This window comes from Neolamprologus multifasciatus, chromosome 15 (assembly GCF_963576455.1).
Source record: "Neolamprologus multifasciatus chromosome 15, fNeoMul1.2, whole genome shotgun sequence".
Classification (NCBI taxonomy): domain Eukaryota; kingdom Metazoa; phylum Chordata; class Actinopteri; order Cichliformes; family Cichlidae; genus Neolamprologus; species Neolamprologus multifasciatus.
The window spans coordinates 30,371,438-30,388,418 of record NC_140453.1 but is presented as its reverse complement, the minus strand read 5'-3'; the positions used below and the strand labels follow the sequence as shown (position 1 = coordinate 30,388,418).

The 16,981-nt window shown below is 41.7% G+C and overlaps 1 protein-coding gene across 4 annotated transcripts in view; it reads right to left on the bottom strand.

Annotated features, from left to right (window-relative positions):
• negr1 (neuronal growth regulator 1) overlaps positions 1 to 16,655 on the bottom strand; it is a 177,191-nt gene extending 160,536 nt beyond the window's left edge. The window contains exon 1 of one of the 4 annotated variants that reach the window (XM_085134143.1): positions 16,030 to 16,655. In XM_085134143.1, coding sequence (XP_084990269.1) covers positions 16,030 to 16,199 — 170 coding nt within the window. In that variant the 5' untranslated portion in view covers positions 16,200 to 16,655. The remainder of the gene's footprint in view (positions 1 to 16,029) is intronic. The other 3 variants (XM_085134141.1, XM_085134140.1, XM_085134142.1) reach the window with 3 other exon arrangements.
• Positions 16,656 to 16,981: the final 326 nt, after the last annotated feature.

The following is a 16,981-nucleotide window of genomic DNA, read 5'->3' as shown; positions in this document are numbered from 1 at the left end:
TAACTGACAGAAGTGGCACTTAGCATGGTTTCCTGCTGCTCTTGCCCATCTGCTTCAACGTCTGAGGTGTTATGCATTCACAGATTCTCTTTTACATACTTTGGTTGTAATGAATTTGTTTTTTTGTGCTCCTGCATTTCTATCTATTGAAACCAGTCTGGTCATTTCCTCTTCCCTCTTCAATCAACAAGGCAATTTCACCCAGAGAACTGCAGCTCGCTGGATACTTTTTTTCTTCTTTTTTTCCCCTTAAATTTCTTAGAGACAGTTGTATGAAAATCACGGTTGCTAAAAAGAAAAAAAACTTCTACAAGCCTGTCTCCTGCCTATGAACGTGCATCAAAGTAATATGAGATACATTTCCCTTACTCTGAAAGCAGGTGATCAATCAAAACTCAGCTCATAATTAAGAAGAGATGTTTAGCGATGTGTATAACAGAAACCATAGAATGATCATGGAAATTGCTAACTTGTAGCTATGACAGGCAAAATTGCCATTTGTGACTCGAAGTAGGGGGCTATAGGTTGAACTACCCTCAACTTTGAGGCGAGTGATTAAAGCAACTCCTAATTAAAAAGAAGACTGCCATATAATAGTTTAGGAAGAGGTTTACTATCAAGCAAATATTAACAAATAAACAAGAAAACAACAGGAGCTTAGAGCTGCAGCCACACTGGTTGCATATACTAACTAGTGGCTAGCTGACATTCCAGGCTCTACCTGCTGGCGTTGCCCTCTAATGCATTAATTAAAAGGGCATATGTCAATCGCCTACATCCTGCATTCTCATTGTTAGTTGTCTCAAGGTTAAGACAAGTTCATTTCAAGACCTGAACACTTCACATTGCCATTATTTTTTCTAGTAGTCTACTAAAGTGACCAAATATCAGTGACGTTCTACGATCTCTGGTCATACACAGCTAAAGAGTCTTCTCAGTGACTAGCATTTTGTTGACTAGTGAGGGACAGGTCTAGTAAATACTTCAAGTTCTGGCATAACCTCGTCACAGACCTTCAAATTTAATTCATTCAGAATAAGTATTCTTGTCATGTGCAGGGACAAGCAAGGAAGCCTTGGTTTCCCTTCACTGTAAACACTTCTAATTCTAGTGCTTCTTTCTTACAATGATCTGTAATCCACAACCTGAAAGTATTTCCTCATCACAAGAATGTATAATGTGCTCCACTCCTACAGTTCATACAATCAAATCAAACACTGCTGCTTCCTCAAGGTGAGTGATTTTTGTTCCCAAGAAAGAAATACCCAGTGTAGGTATGGAGTTAAAACCATAAAACTCAGTAGCAGCCACAAAAAAACATAGTCGTCTTTGAATGACCATGTTGTCTTGTCAGGAAAAATATGAAAAGTCCCGAGATCTCGAGTTAAAGGCCAGGGTTTTTACGTTTCTTTTTGGTTCTTGAAGACACTTCTTCAGTTTTCTGAAGTGTCTCAGATAAGAAACTAAAAAAGAGGTCCACACCTTCAACTAAAGCATTCAAGACAAGCCGTGACTTGGATGAATGAAAATTTGATGTTTATGGAGTGATTGACATATATAAAATGCAAAAGCTGTAAAGCATTCTGAAACTGATACATCATCTTCAGGAATGCTGCAGTTTCAAGAACCACCTTCCACCCCTGCACATTTGTGCGTGTGGTAACCTGGCATCAGCATTAACACAACATAATAAAGCATCTGGCTCGGATATTCCCCTAAGTGAGCCGCTATAGTCATTCAGCACAGCACCTGTTTCCACATGTAGCCGTGCCTGTAATGGTAGATATGGAACATGACAGCGAGAGCAAACCTCACAGACGCTGCACTGCAGATTTTTTTTTCTTTTGAACTTGTTGAATGGCCCTGAGGTGGCAATGAAAACAAAGATGACAGGATTATCCTCTCCAGGCTCCGCAAAGACTACCCATTACTTATTGCTATGGCAAAAACAAGGGTGAATATTCTGAAATGAAAGTGACACTCGAGCAGTGCGGAGACGAAGGCAGCGGGAGTATTGTGTTGAAATCAAAGACAGCGCCTGGATTGAGGTTTGCGGCAGAAAGACATGGCCCACACACTTCCAAGGAAGACAACTGGTTGTTTAAGAGATTGCAGAATGAAGTGCTGAAGCTGGAAACTGATAGCATGCCTCAGGGAAGCTCTATTGTTGCATATGGCTGTTTCTCACAAAATACAGTAAGATGAATCAGTGTGCATGTTAAACCCAACAATTGGCATTCACATTCTAACATGGTAGAGGCATGGTAGCTACATATGCTGTATTATCTACAAAAGCATTGCATTCATAGCTAGTAGGACTGGATGCTAATTAGCTCTGAGCTGTAATCCTCCTTTTCATAACACAAACGGGGCATAATGCAGAGGAAAAACAAAGCTTCGCTTCTCTAAAGAGAACCTTTGAGGTTAATTCCAAGCCCTGCTAGAAAACTTGCATGTAAGTTTTGATGCCATTAAATGGAATAGTTGAACTGTTTCCTGAGAGAAATGCTTTTCTTTCCTGATCCAGAAGCTTCTGAATTAGCAGCATGGCTTTAAGTGACCCTTAAAGTGAGCTTTATGTTGTTAGGAAAAGGCACTAAACTATATATGACTGATATGCTGCAGTTCACCAAGGAAATGACAGAATTACAAAAAGCACAAGTGATATAAAGATAACAGTATAACTGTTCAATTATTTCTGTAACCCAAGCACCCATGCATCAATCAGGTAGCAGCTGTAAACTGCATTTGGGTAAACTGAATGGATTTTCACCTACAGCAGATATCAATAAAATATTACAAGTGTGTTGTTCCCAGTGGAAAAGATACTATTTCATTTGCGCATCTTGATTGTTGTGGTCAAATGTAATGAGCTTGTCTGAAAACCACCAAGATTTACCTCAAAGGGGAAAACTGGCAACTCAAGTAATTAATAACTGAGCACACTGAGCTGACTGCTGCATATCACGTGGAATACAGCAAACCTCAATATCACCGATCAGTAATTACAGAACAATCTAAACGTGACGCTGACAACAGTAGACAGCTCGTTTATTACTCGATCGTAACTGATCACCACTACATTTGGTTGCTTACCTTTCAACGCCATTAAGGAGCAGGAGACAAATATGAGTAGAGAAAAGCCACAGAGAGTTAAAGGAAGATACAAAGACAGAGGAGCGTAGAGAAATCAAAGTCCCACTATGAATAGCGAAAAGCTCTCCCGAGTCTAAAATTAGAACGCTAATGAGTGGCAGCCTCATAGATCAATTGATGAATTTGCTATTTTACAGTGACACAGACTGGAGCTGCCAACGCGTGGTTACAGCGAAGCTTGACAACTACTTAATATCATCTCCATACTTAGTTTAAAAGCAACGTACGTATACCAGACTTGAACATGCACAACCGAGACTAAAGACGCCTTTTATAACGGCTCGTCACACTAGATTCTGATCACATATTATTAAAACTATGTAGGTCAGGGGGCTTTTTCAATAAACCAGCGCTAACCGTTTCACTCATCACGGCAGCGTGCTGTGTTCCCATAATAAGTCAAGGGCTAGTGGGAATGTTATAAATTCCACTTGAGCAACATCCAATTTTTTTCGCTTTAATTGGATTACTCTACAGTAGGAAACGATTTCTACCATCTGTGTAAAACAGCAAAGAGTTAATAAACTGTCGTGAATCTACAATTAGTAACCAAAGGGGGCATTTGTCACGGTTGCCTTTTATCAAGCATAAAATTAAAGCTTTGCAGCAAAATACGCCTCAATATGTCATCAGTACAGTGGCATTGTAGAGAATATTAGGCTTACATTCATAGTGCCTAAAGTCTGGACAATTTTAATGAACCAGTCTTACAAATGGTTTTTATTATTCTCAGTATGACACTTCTGTTACCTTAACTCCTGACCCCTCTGGAAACAATAGGTAGCACAATTCTCAGTGATATTGATTTGCTCCACTGCTTCTTTCTCCATTTACTAATAATTACTAATGCAGGCTCTCCAATTACTCGGCTCCAACAAACATTTACAGCAGCCTGAAATCCACACACTCATTATGCAGATGACAAAAAGAGAGCGAGAGCGAGAAAAGCACAAAAACCATAACCTTCTCAGAACAAGTCCAATTAAAATTATTTAGCCATGCCAACATAGAACCAAATGAATTATGACAATACATACCTCTTTTAGCTGCCGGGCTTTTTCTAACCAATTGTGAAAGGCCAGCCATTGTGAACGTAACATTTAGATAACAGAAGTGCTAAAATAGAGATCACTGTCAATACTTTTTGGTTTTTCCCAAGATTCATCCAACCTATGCCTCCAGGGGGCAAAACCAAAGAATGAATATGAAACAAAAAGCGATTTACATGTACTAGTTTCATTGCCTTAAGGCAAGGTTTGTATGTTTTTGTCTTTTTTGTTAAGCACTTTAAGTTTACATGTAATGAAATGCACTATGTAAATGTTGTCTTTTTTTGTTATCCCATCTTAGGCCTCGGTTATATAGGCCTGTATTTGTCTGCATTAGGTTGCTGGCAGTCAACTGTGACATGTCTAATGTCTCATGTCTCTAATGGTGCACCAAAAACCAGGTTGTGGTGGTTGTCAGTAGATTGCGTAGAAGACAACACCTTGTCTGCAAACACTCACAAACTGCTCTCTAGTGAAGATGTGAATCTGTATTTAAAGTTCAGAGAGTAAACGGTGAGTTTCTGCAGATAAGTCAGTGTCTTTCACGCAATCTGGTAGTGATCAAAGCCATCACAAGGATTTGTTGGGGAATATACATTTTTCCTAGTAACCGAATTGCCGACCAGTCTCGAAGACTTTGTGACTGAGGTCTTAGTGCAAGTCTCTTTTGCATAGCAATGTCCTTTTTCATAAATAAACTTGTCCCGCGAGTCTTTATATTCCTCTCACACATCAGACACTTCTCACTTCCAGAAATACTATTTTTAGTTGAGGGGAGAGACGAGCAGATAGGAATATGGTAATCCCCTGACCCCCTTTTCCACTCCATCAAAAAGCAGTCGAGCAAAGGAAATCACTTTTTTTTCTTCTCACTCGTCATTTGATGATCGTTGAAAACAAATGCAATTTGTTTGAGTTGTCAAATACAGTATATGTGACTCATTAGATATGCTGATATTTATAGAGTTGAAGCAACTACGTCATGCCAAAAGTAATCCTAAAGTAATCCAACCTAAATACCGCACCCGTTCTCTGCTGCATAGGGATTAATTGAAAGGTGATCTGAGGTCACACCTAACATGTTCAACCTACTGCAGAAAACTGCAAGCCATCATTACAATTTCTGAAATCACAGTTCACTAGAAAGAAAATGCATGCTCCATTTGATAGTGATGTGTAAATCCAAGATACAACAACGCCAAATGCTCATTAAAGGACAACAAGATGCCCTCTACAAGACGCTGAAATCCCACTGGACTGTGTTAATTCACTCAGCAACACTACTGACATATCCATGTGTCAACACTTCTGATTTATCTTTCCCTGAGGACCTAACTAATGTTTACCTGCCTCATGTCATCAACTACATTATCCTATGGGAGAGTCCTCTCACGGTGGTGATTCACATTCACTGTTCGTTATAAATAGGTTTAAAACAGCAGAGGCAGAATGCCTTAGTAAGATAAATTTAGCTCAAAGAGGTCACGGGTTCACCTTCTGACACAGGCCACAACGCTGCAGAGATTTCCATTCAGGAAAGACCAGAAGCCAAGTGCACCTTCCATACAAATGCACTCTTTTCCCAGTGCTTCACTCAGGCTTCAAACCCTGATGTCAGCGAGTTTTGACTATAACCTGCTGTCATGAGAGGCATACCAAGACTTGCTGGTATACAGTTCAACTGAGGAGGCACAGATGAGATTACGCAATGTTGTCAGAGAAGCACAACTAATTATCATGAAACACAAGGAGATGCTAACTGATTGATTAAGGATTTTAATTGAAGGGGCTCTGAGGAATCGTTCCTCCCTGTGATGAAAGGCTGGGAAGTGTTGGCATATGATTTAGAGCAGAAAAGGCTGCACAGTATTCAACAAAGAGCTGGGAAAAACAAATCTACTCTGCAATAGCTGTCAGATGGGAGTAGCTTAATCTTGTACACAAACAAAAATATTATGTATCTATAAAAACATGCACAAAAATAGCAGGATTTTTGATACAGGCTACTGGAAATCAGTGAACACACTGAACATATGTGCAAGCGGCCTGTAAAAACACCCAGCAGTTAGTTTGAAATATTCACAATCATGCTTAAAATCTCCATCTTGATGATACTGTTAGAATGAATGCTGAAGGTTCTAGATGAAGATGAACTCGTCCTCTAAAAGCAAACGTAGCCAATCAAAGAATTACGAGGAATATAAAAACGCATCAATATAGGTATCAATATTTGGAGAGTTGACTGAGCTGAAACTTTTTTCATGAGATTCGTGTCGTTTAGTATTTAAAACAACTGGCATCTCAAGTTTATTCATGTATCAATCTTTATTACACATACAGTAAAAAAGCAGAAGATGTCAAAACAGGACCTGAAAAATTAATCAGGCCCTAGCGATCAAGACGAAACAGAAATCAAAGGCTAAGGTATGCCAAAATACACAAGAACTGAACTGAAAATCAATAGCTCTTAAGGAGTGATGAATACAAATGTAAAGTTTTTGGTTCAAATCATTCCTAATGTTTACGGAGGAGGTTGGGAGAGAAGTACAACAGTGTCTAGAGCCATTGTAAAACAAGATGGAGGCTCTGTTATGGTTTGGAGCTGCACGTTGTTGGGGACCACGTCAAAATTGTAGGTATTATCAATACAGTCAGATTTTTAGCTACCATGCAACACCATTTAGAAAGTGTCTGATTGAGACGGGCTTCATTTCCCAGCGTGATAATGGTCCCAAAATACACTGTCAGTCATAGATTGGTCAATTCACAGTCCAGACCTCAACATTATTGAAGCAGTGTGGGATCATCTTGACAGAGAACAGAACAAAAGAAGAGCTTTGGATATCATTCAAGAAACCCGGAGACCTATTCCTGACTACTTAATGAAAAGACAAGAAAACTTCTCTATGAGAGTTCAGACTGTGTTAAAGAATAAATGCGGTCATATCAAATATTGACCTTCAAACTTGTTAGAAGTGGGCAAACTTTCCATTTCTATTTGCACATAAATCACTTTCCTAATAAAAAACAAAGAAATTAAGGGTAGCTGAAGACTTTTACGGCGGCACGGTGGTTAGCACTGTTGCCGCACAGCAAGAAGGTCCTGAGTTCAATTCCACCATCAGGCTGGGGTCTTTCTGTGTGGAGTTTGCATGTTCTCCCCGTGTTTGCGTGGGTTCCCTCCGGGTACTCCGGCTTCCTCCCACCCCACGGTCCAAAGACATGCAGCTTGTGGGGATAGGTTAATTGGAAAAATCCAAATTGCCACTAGGTGTGAATGTGCGAATGAATGTGAGTGCGAATGGTTGTCTGTCCCTGTGTGTTGGCCCTGCGACAGACTGGCGACCTGTCCAGTGTGTACCCCGCCTCTCGCCCTATGACAGCTGGGATAGGCTCCAGCACCCCCCGCGACCCTGAAAAGGATAAGCGGAAGCGAATGGATGAAGACTTTTACAGTAACGCACTGTAAGCACCACACCAAATTAAAAAATATTTCATGCCAACTTATGTTTACACAACCTCAGCCACTGAGGGGGAAAAGTCAGCACCCTTGGCATGCACTTCAGGAAAACTCAGTTTCATGTAACTTCTTCTTAAAATTGCCCAAAAGATAACCTGTTATTGCTTCTCCACTCTCTCTGTCAAGTTTAATTTTCAGTCTTATAGCTTTCTCACATCACAAAAATGCTCCTCTGAGATTTTCTGTAGAATTATTGCAATTATGTGGATGCTCTGAGCTTGGAATGGGTAAAAGCTCAATTTTTCCACCCCAAATCATTTTCCCTATCCCATATAATTGTAGTGATTATACGAGTATTAGAAAGATGCTTTAAAACCTAGCATAGCATCCATTTCCCTCAAAGGATTTACCTTGAAAAAGCGTTTCCATTTAGACTTTAATTCACTGGGGCACTCAATCTCTTTAGTGCTAATTGAAATATATTAGAAATAGAAATGCTTAATTTTTATGAAGTACAATGGATTGACTTGCCTGACAAATGATAGGCGCAAATGTAATCCATTTAGAAATTGTTTATAGTGTATAAATTTGGTTTATTCAATGCGTTTTAGCCCCAGTGCATAGTTGCAGCATGAAGTTACAAATCATGCCATGGAAAAAGCTCTGGCATCCTGGAATGTGTTCAGCAGGAAGCCAAAAGTAAGAGCTTTTCCTACCATCCAGCATTAAACTGGATTTTCTTTATATATGTTATAAAGAAATGAGGGAGCACATGTCATGCGTCTGACTAGCTAACCTCGGTCAAGCTGTAAACTTCAAAAAGCTCTTTGTATATCTCATGAATAAACTTCTTAAATATCAACTGGTATTGCTCAACAACAAAAAATGTGCACATAATATGCAAATTAGTCTCAGAACTGTTTGCTATGACAATCATTGACATTAGAAAACGTTGTTCTAGACAACATTTATTTCCATGGATGCTTCAGGACTTTTCATCTTGAACAAGTCCTTCTGGCAATGGGCTGAGTGACTGTTTAAAACAAGACATAACAGACTCTGAGTTTCGAGTGGCTGCTTTGGATGAGGTTAACTGGAGGTCTTAAAGGAGGCAGCTGCTAGGAAAGCTTTCTTAACAACTGCTCTAGCGTGTCACCTTGTCGGCTGGTTTCCATCTGCACTCGAACACATCTGTTACAAATGGATGCCAGAGTGATGATGAATACTTTAGTAAAGCCAGCCTCCCTTGGGCAACAGGAGATACACCTAAATGTTAGCAATACGCCTGCTTTCTGACATAAGACAGCGAGCCTCCAAGCCTTAATAATGTGTGTTTACGGGGTTTTTCATGGCTCAAAATGGACCTTTGGGGGTTGACTACACAGGTAAGCACAACTGGTCCACAACCTGCACAGAGGTCCATATTACTTTATTTAACAGATGTATTTCTGTACAATCGTGAAAATCATATTTCCTGTGGTTTTCCTGTTTTGTATTTACAGATCAGTACTTAATTATTATTATCGCATCCTATACAAATTTGCTGTTAAACAGAGCGAGGAATTTGTAACCTAGCTTTTCCAAACATCAAACTCTTTTTTTTGCTTGTTTGCATTATTTTACTTTAAACACACAAAAAAGCCTAACACTACCAGGGTAAAATTATTAGCCACCCTTATGCTAATAGTAAATTGTGCATCTTTTCTCTGGGTAACAGCCTTCAGTCATTTGCTGTAGCTTTCAGCAAGTCTCACACACGTCTCCTGGTCAAACGCAGCCTATTTTTCTTGGGCAAATCGCTCAAGCTCCTCTAGATATGATGGTCTTCTGGCATGGACTTTGGTCTTCAGTTCACCCTACAAATTTTCAGTGGGAATCAAGTCTGGACGTAAAGACTTTATTCTGCTGGAGGTAGTTCTTGACCAGGAACAACATATGTTTGAGTCTGTGGCCAGTTTTGTCTCATCTGACAAATGGACGCGTTTTTCTCCAGGTTGTCCGTAGTACACTGCAGAAGTCAAGTTTCTTCTTGGTCTGCAACCTTGTAGTCCAGTCTTGTGCAGGCCTCTGGTGATTGTCTTCTAAGTACTTCTCTAGTGTCTTGGTAGTTGTTCTGGGTAGGGATGGGTACCGGTATCCGGTGCCATGATGGCACCGGTGCCATCCATAAACGGTAGTAACCAGACCGAAAAGCAGCGTACATTTCGGTGTTTTATTTCGGTGCTTTATTTTCCTGAGCTGTGATACACTTTAGATTCTAGCCAATCATTTTACGTTTCTGAGGATAGTAGGCGGGTCCAGGTACGTACGTTCTTTTAGAGCAGAGCTACAGATTAAAAATGCCCAAAGCGAAGCGGTCAAAAGTCTGGCTGTACTTCACAGCAAAAGATGCAAACTCAGCAGCTGCAACAAGTGCTTTAAGCTGATACTGTGATACTGTCAAAGGAGGTAACACCTCAAATCTGATGAAACACCTGGCGACGCATAGCGTTTTTTTTAAAAGCCGAGAAATGCGCCGTATTTGATAGCTTGCTGCGAGACCTCACACCGAGCACATCTACTGCGGGTGTGGTGCCTGTTATCGGAGCCGGAGTTAGCAACATCCCCCAAAAACCCGAAGAGGAGAGTCCTGGCCCCTAGCCCTGCCAGTGTAGCAGAAATGATGAGGATGATGATGCAGCAGCAGCCGTTCTTCTCTGCGTGAGTAGCTTAATGTTGTTCGTGTGTAATTTACGTTGAGTAGGCTAACCACGTTATTACATTAATGCATGTAAGGTGAACTAGCAAACATCATCATAGCTACATGCAGCTGTCTTCTTGTTTGATGGCAGATACTCCCTTCACCCTGACCAAAAAGGCTAAAATGACCAAAGAAAAAGTGGAAAACAGTTAAACATGAGAGGTTTTTGGACAAAGTTTGTGTTTTTTCCATTGTTTAAGCACTGCTTCCAGCCAAGAGTGATACCATATATGCCCCATAGCTGCAGAAAAGGCTAACAATGTTATCTTTTTACAAAAAAACGGCTGGACATGAGAGGTTTTTGGACCAATTTTGTGTTCTCCATTCTTTAAGCACCGGTTTGAGCACCGTTTAAGCACCGGCACCGTTTCAAAAGTACCGGTTTGGCACCGGTATCGGATAAAACCTAAACGATACCCATCCCTAGTTCTGGGGTCTTAAGACACATCTCCTACACAGACTTTAAAATCTTTCTATTCCTACCTCTGCCAGGCCTGTTCTGTACTGTAGGGCTATCTTTGAATTTCTTGATGACACTTTTCACTCCAGTTCTTGACACTTGGAACGCTGTGACAACTTTGCCATTTCCTGCCTTGTGAGCATCAGTAATTCTTTTTCTCAAGTCTAAACTGGTTTTGTTTATTTGTGGCAAATTTTCTCAAGTGAGGCGCAAACTGCTACTGAAGTGTTTATACTATATATATGTGTGTAAATTGTAAAAGTAAAAACTCAGGGTTGTCTTCCAAACTTTGGGCATTACAAAGTTAAAGCACATCATTGAACAACAGTTGTTAATGTTGTTAATACTAATTCGCCGGCGGGGCCTGGCGCCTGCTGCTCGTTCAGGCCTCTTCCGGGGCGCGGGGGGGCCCTCGGGCCTCCGGCCTCTGTGCCTGCGGCTCGGTTCACTCTGGCACAGCTGGCTGCCGGCGGAGCCGGCGGGCACGCCGGTGCAGCCCCCTCTAGCTCCTGCCCGGTGGCTACTGGGTGACCCCTCGTCTGGGGATCCTCAGCCCTTCCCATGAAGGTGGCACAGATGCCCCTCCGGTGGTCCTCCTTGGGCTCTTGCACTCTGGGGCCTCTGGATGTCTGGGGCCTGGATCTCCTCCATGCCTGCTTCATGCCCTGGGGGACGGGGCTATGGCTCTCTACATCCTCTAGCAGACCATTACATGGGGAAACCATTTGAATACAAGCGCGCCGATCCACACAGGTGTGCACATGGGTGTTCACTGTTCGTAGACTTAAATCACACCTTTCTTGGCTGCTACTTCAAAGCACATTGTGCGCTGTCTGTCCTGCGTGCTGCACAACAACATTCAATATTTAGTATTTACTGCTGTTTACACTTAGCTAGATTAATGCGATGGTGTTGTGTATAGTATGTTGCTTTGTTTTGTTTTTTTTGCTTGTTTTCTATTCTTTTTCTCTCAACAGGTGATCCCGGAGATATTTTTTCTTCCCCCCTTTCTCACTGTCCCTCTCCCCTTCTGTTTTTCTTTTCCTTCCTCTTTCTTTCTCCATTTCCTATCCCTCACTCATGTCTGTCCCGTCTGTAACAACTGAAAATAAAATAAATAATAAAAACAAAGGTCGATCAAATGGACCAATACGGCAATGCCATGATGATCCATTTGGCAAAATAAATCCATTGGGTATCCTTGTTGGTCTTCAGACAACAATTCTGATGGCTAAAGAACCAAATGGGACAGGCGGAAAAAAAAAAAAAAAAAAAAAAAAATACTAATTCTGCTTGTGTGAAAATAGAAATAATTATGTTATGTATGTTTGAAAAATCTCGTGCTCTGTCAAAAAAAACAGTTGAGAAAATTTTGACAAAAACTTTAAACTTAATTGGAGGTTAATAACGTTGTCTTCGTCTGTAGGGATGGCTTCATTTGGTACCACCCCTGCTTAACGACTGGTCCTTCCCACATGCAGATGGTTTTGTATCATGATGGTGGCTATTCATTGGCCAAAAAATTAGGTCAACTGACAATCCAAACACTTGATCCCCGAGATTAGGAGACTTTGAAGAAAAGCAGCATTGTGCTGACAGCAACACAGGCTGCATTAAACATGGGGTGCAGCAAACAGACGAGAGGATTTGGGCGTTTAATTAACAGTGACAGACTCAGGTGTGCCTCCAGATGTGTCATAAGAGGTAAACCAGGTTTTCCCCCAAATGAGCGCATGAAACTGCTGATATCTGGCAGTTAACTGATGTGTTCAGCGAGCCCAGTGTTTACTACATCTCCAACCAAGCTGTTGGAAATGAAGTAGCCTCGCTTTTACTTTTTAACTGAACTTGCTGTGGTCTAATTAAAAAGCTGCTGAAATGCAGAAAGAGGTGCTTCTCACCCATGGTTATGGCTGTGCGTTAAGCAGATCATCAGCTATTCCTTCTTTTTAAAATTATGTTCTGTGAAGTCTCAACTATTATTATTCTGTTCTGTCTTATCATCGTGTCGCCGGAAACACCAAACCATTTAAACCACATGTTGTCTCTGGCTCAAGTGCTCATAGTAAATGTCAAGACCTTTCAGAGCCGTAATAATGACATAGTTGAGAAAAATGATGCATGGGACCATTTCTGTCCTGGACGATGTTAAAAAAAACTGCTTCAGCACAATCATGTAGAGCCAGAAAAGATTTTCATCAACTAGCCTGTTGACATGGAGGCAATGATTTTAGATTTATACGAATACCCGACTTTGAAGCCAGTGACAGGTCAATTTTGTACCATTACAGAGACTGTAAGGCTGGTGGGACAGACCTTATTTTGTAGCTGAGGGCCGACTGTCGTGATAAATAACAAAAATCTGCTTTTATAGAAAAACATTTTTTCATTGCTGATCTGCGTGTCTTTTGTCTATTTCTCTTCATATCATGCACATTTCATTGAGATGAAATAGAGAGGCACAGGGTAAAAGATAAAACGATTTAAGAACTGTACTTCAAACCGTAACCATATGGCAGCGGCCTGTTCTTAAGATTTCAGTCTGCCTGGACTACATTTATAGACAAGAGCGCTTTGCTGTTGATTACAGCTGCTTATCCATGTGGAAGAGGCTGCCACCGATACAGTGTGTTTCCTGACAGCACAGGGAACTGTCTTTTCATCCAGCTGTCTCCCTCAAATTCATAGCCAAATATGTCATTTACTGGGATTTATTCAAGTGAATCCAAACAACACGAAACCTTTAAAAGGGTGGGAAACGAAATGGATTTGTAGCTACTTTAAACAATGTGTCTCTTATGATTTGCAGCATGTGAAAAATGTGCCTGACTCAAATGCAGGCACGCAAGACTTTGAAGCAGCACCACAACTCAAATCCAGGAGACAATTCATTAAAGGCTGGATATGGCTAAGCTTTTAGGCAATCAGACAAAAATTAAAAGGGTGATGATACACATGTGGACCATTCCTCATCTTCAGGAAGCTCAAATCACTTAATTGCTCTGGACCCAATGTCCAACATGAATCAGGGCAGTAGAAATCCAGCACTAAGAATTGAAGAGGTGAGGGGAAATTAACATATGACAGAAGACGCACCTCCCGGGAGCCACTTCATAATCCCGAGGCAGTGACTAATTGCGTGCTTCTGGGTTTGCTGGTATTTGAGGATGCATGCATATTTTTTTTTTGCCAGCAATTCGCTCTGGGCAAAGGAAAATTGTCCCCACTATTAGTCAGGGGTCTTGACAATGAAGAAACTCAACAAACAAGCAGTGCTTTCAGCACTGAGTCCCTATAAGAGACAGCTCATGCTTTGATGCCTGGCTCTCAAGACCAATAAAAGAACATGGGGAAATCCAGAACCATAGACCCTTGTAGTTTGGAAAAATGGAGGAAAAAAAGTATTCCGCATCACTTCTGTGACATTTTGCGCTTCAGTTAAAAATGTTTAATATTTGTATTGAGTCAATAGAGTCACAGTGGCAGTATTAAAATAAATGAAAAATGCCAATCAGTGGTTACTCAGAGTCCTGTATAAGCCATTAATAAACCAGCTATGGAAGTATCTCCCAAATTCTCTCTATAGATCCACTTTACTGAGGCCTGCTTGTTGAAAATGAGTGGTGACTTATTCAGGGGGTGGGAGGCAACTTGTCTATTGAGCTGATTAATAGCACAGGGATAATCTCTGGTCCAATAAACCATCAGGATCCAGGCAAAGCTTCTGCCACTGATCACAGCCAACCCAGACTGATACCAGGGAATTAGACATCCTCACTCAAGAGACATTCAGGGGTGTAAGTCTTTTTGATGGGGACGGCCCTTGGGCGCGGAGGCAAACGGTGACAAAAATAGTGAGTACCCCTTGTTCCCAAGGTGATTCCTGTGATGAGCACCAGTACATTTTGACCCTCCTCATAATAACTCATCTCTGTATTTTAGCAGAGAATGACCTTGTGTCACAGGGTGGGGGTGGGGGGGGGGAGTCAGCTTTTCAACAACATGACTAAAAGCCAAGCTGAGTGGGAACTTTAGACATTTAGCTGCTCTGTATTCAGGTCCACACCCAGCATCCCTTAGTCAACATCCACAGAATTCATATTGAAATGGAGCCAGCCCGCCCCCCCATCAGCCTTTCCTCAGAGCCATCAAAGCGGATATTTAATATTGGTAGAACAAGATATTATCTCAGCCCTCCAAAGAGTTTGCTTTAAAAAAAAACTGTGCTCTGCAAGAGTTTGAATATTTTTTCTATTTCATGTTATTATGAAACAGACTGCAAATATACAGTTACACAAAAATCTGCAGTTTTGTAGTAAAACTTGTGCATTATGTGGCATTTATTACAGCACCATTAGTAGCTGTTTAAACTGAAGGCTGTTTTTTATTTTTAATAGCTTGACAACGTTTCAAGTTGCAAGCTTCCGAGAGAAATGGACCCAAACCACACCCATGAAATTAATTTAGTCCTTAATGGTCAGCTACCTGTGCAGCTGGCACCGTAGCCTACGTGATGGAGGCAGGGTGACGAAGGGAGGGGTGGAGGAGTTAGCGCATCATTTGCCATAACTCCATTCAGATCAACAGCGACCACACACGAACACACTCGCGCACACTCGTCAGGCTGGTTTTTGCAACTGCGACATCACACTGCACATTCAGCAAAATCTGCCCAAAAGCGTTGAGAATAAGCACGCCGGACCCATCGCTCGTAGATTAAGTTGCTTTTCTACACGTATGGCGTTTGAGAGACGGTGGAAATCGGCGGACACAATGTAAGCAAATTACATAAGCGATAGGCAGCGGTACGCTAACTTCACACGATGTGCTCCCACATACGGGCAGCTGTGAAATCACACGCCAACAACTAATAAGACTTGTGCTCAGTTAGCACAGAGGGAAAGTATCTCGGAGAAGTTTGTTAGTAAGCAGCCGAGCTCCGTAGCGGTGGCTGCACTAGCCGGACGAAAACAAGGACGGGATGGAGGGAAAAGGACCTATTGTGTGAGCATCGCAGGCGCTCAATGACAGACCCCCCCCTCCCTCCAATCTCCAGAAGTAGTTAGCAAACATGTTCGTTAAGGGTTGCGTTTGTTTGTCTTTCTGTCTTTTAGCTCCTCAGAACTCGGAAAGGAGAAAGTGAAGTTGTGTTATCTGGCTTTACCTGAGTAGTGCCGTGTCGCCTTGTCTGCTGACCACACTTTCAACCGAGGAATAGTCCACAGTTTGTCCAGCGGGCAAGCAGGACGGCAGAAAGCAGCACAGGCTGAGAATTATCGCAGTAAGCCACTGACCAGAGACACAAGCATCCTGCACCGCAGTCATTATGTCCATCACAGCTGTGTTTTTGTTGTCGCTTTTCCCAAGTCTTCTTGTTGTTGAGAAAGAAAAGAAAAGCGAACTGGGCTAGCTTCAAAAGAAAAAAAAACGGAGAACCTTAACGCGAACGACGTTTTATTTCCACACTTTTGCGGAGCCCCGCGAATAAACGATCCGCTGTATAGTTTCCCAGGTTTGTTTGGATGGATGTAGAGCTCACTGTGCGGGGAAGTGTACTCTCCAGTGGCTTGCACACCATCTAGTGAGGAAATGCGATGTAAAATGGGAGCAGACCTAGAAGCAGACAACCCCCAGGCTCTGATCCTGTTGCCATGCGGCCGTTTCCCGGGCAACCCGTTCCCAGTGGCTCGTGATGGAGCAGCAAAACCGGAAGGTATTGATACAACCCAGGAGCAATTAAAGATATCGACTGGAGAAGCTCCCCCTATAAGGAAATGAACAGTGAGCATTTGGTGGAAATGGAGCTTACTGACGGTGACGCAGGTGGATCCCATAGGAAAACTCCTGGAAAGCTTTCAAACTGCTACTGTTACAGACACATCTCCAGATGGGATCCTTAAAATCAGAGCTTATGCACTTAAACTGTTTGGTTTTTTTTCTAGAAGTCATCCACAATATACTTTGAAAAGATAATTACTGCCAACTTGAAGAGTTTGCACTACTAACGGGACTTTTTCATTAAGCAGGGAAAACCCGGCATAGCACAAACACAGAGCACATACACATAAAGACAAGGGGGACTTGGAAAGTTTGTTTTAGAGCAGTAAAGCCCATCC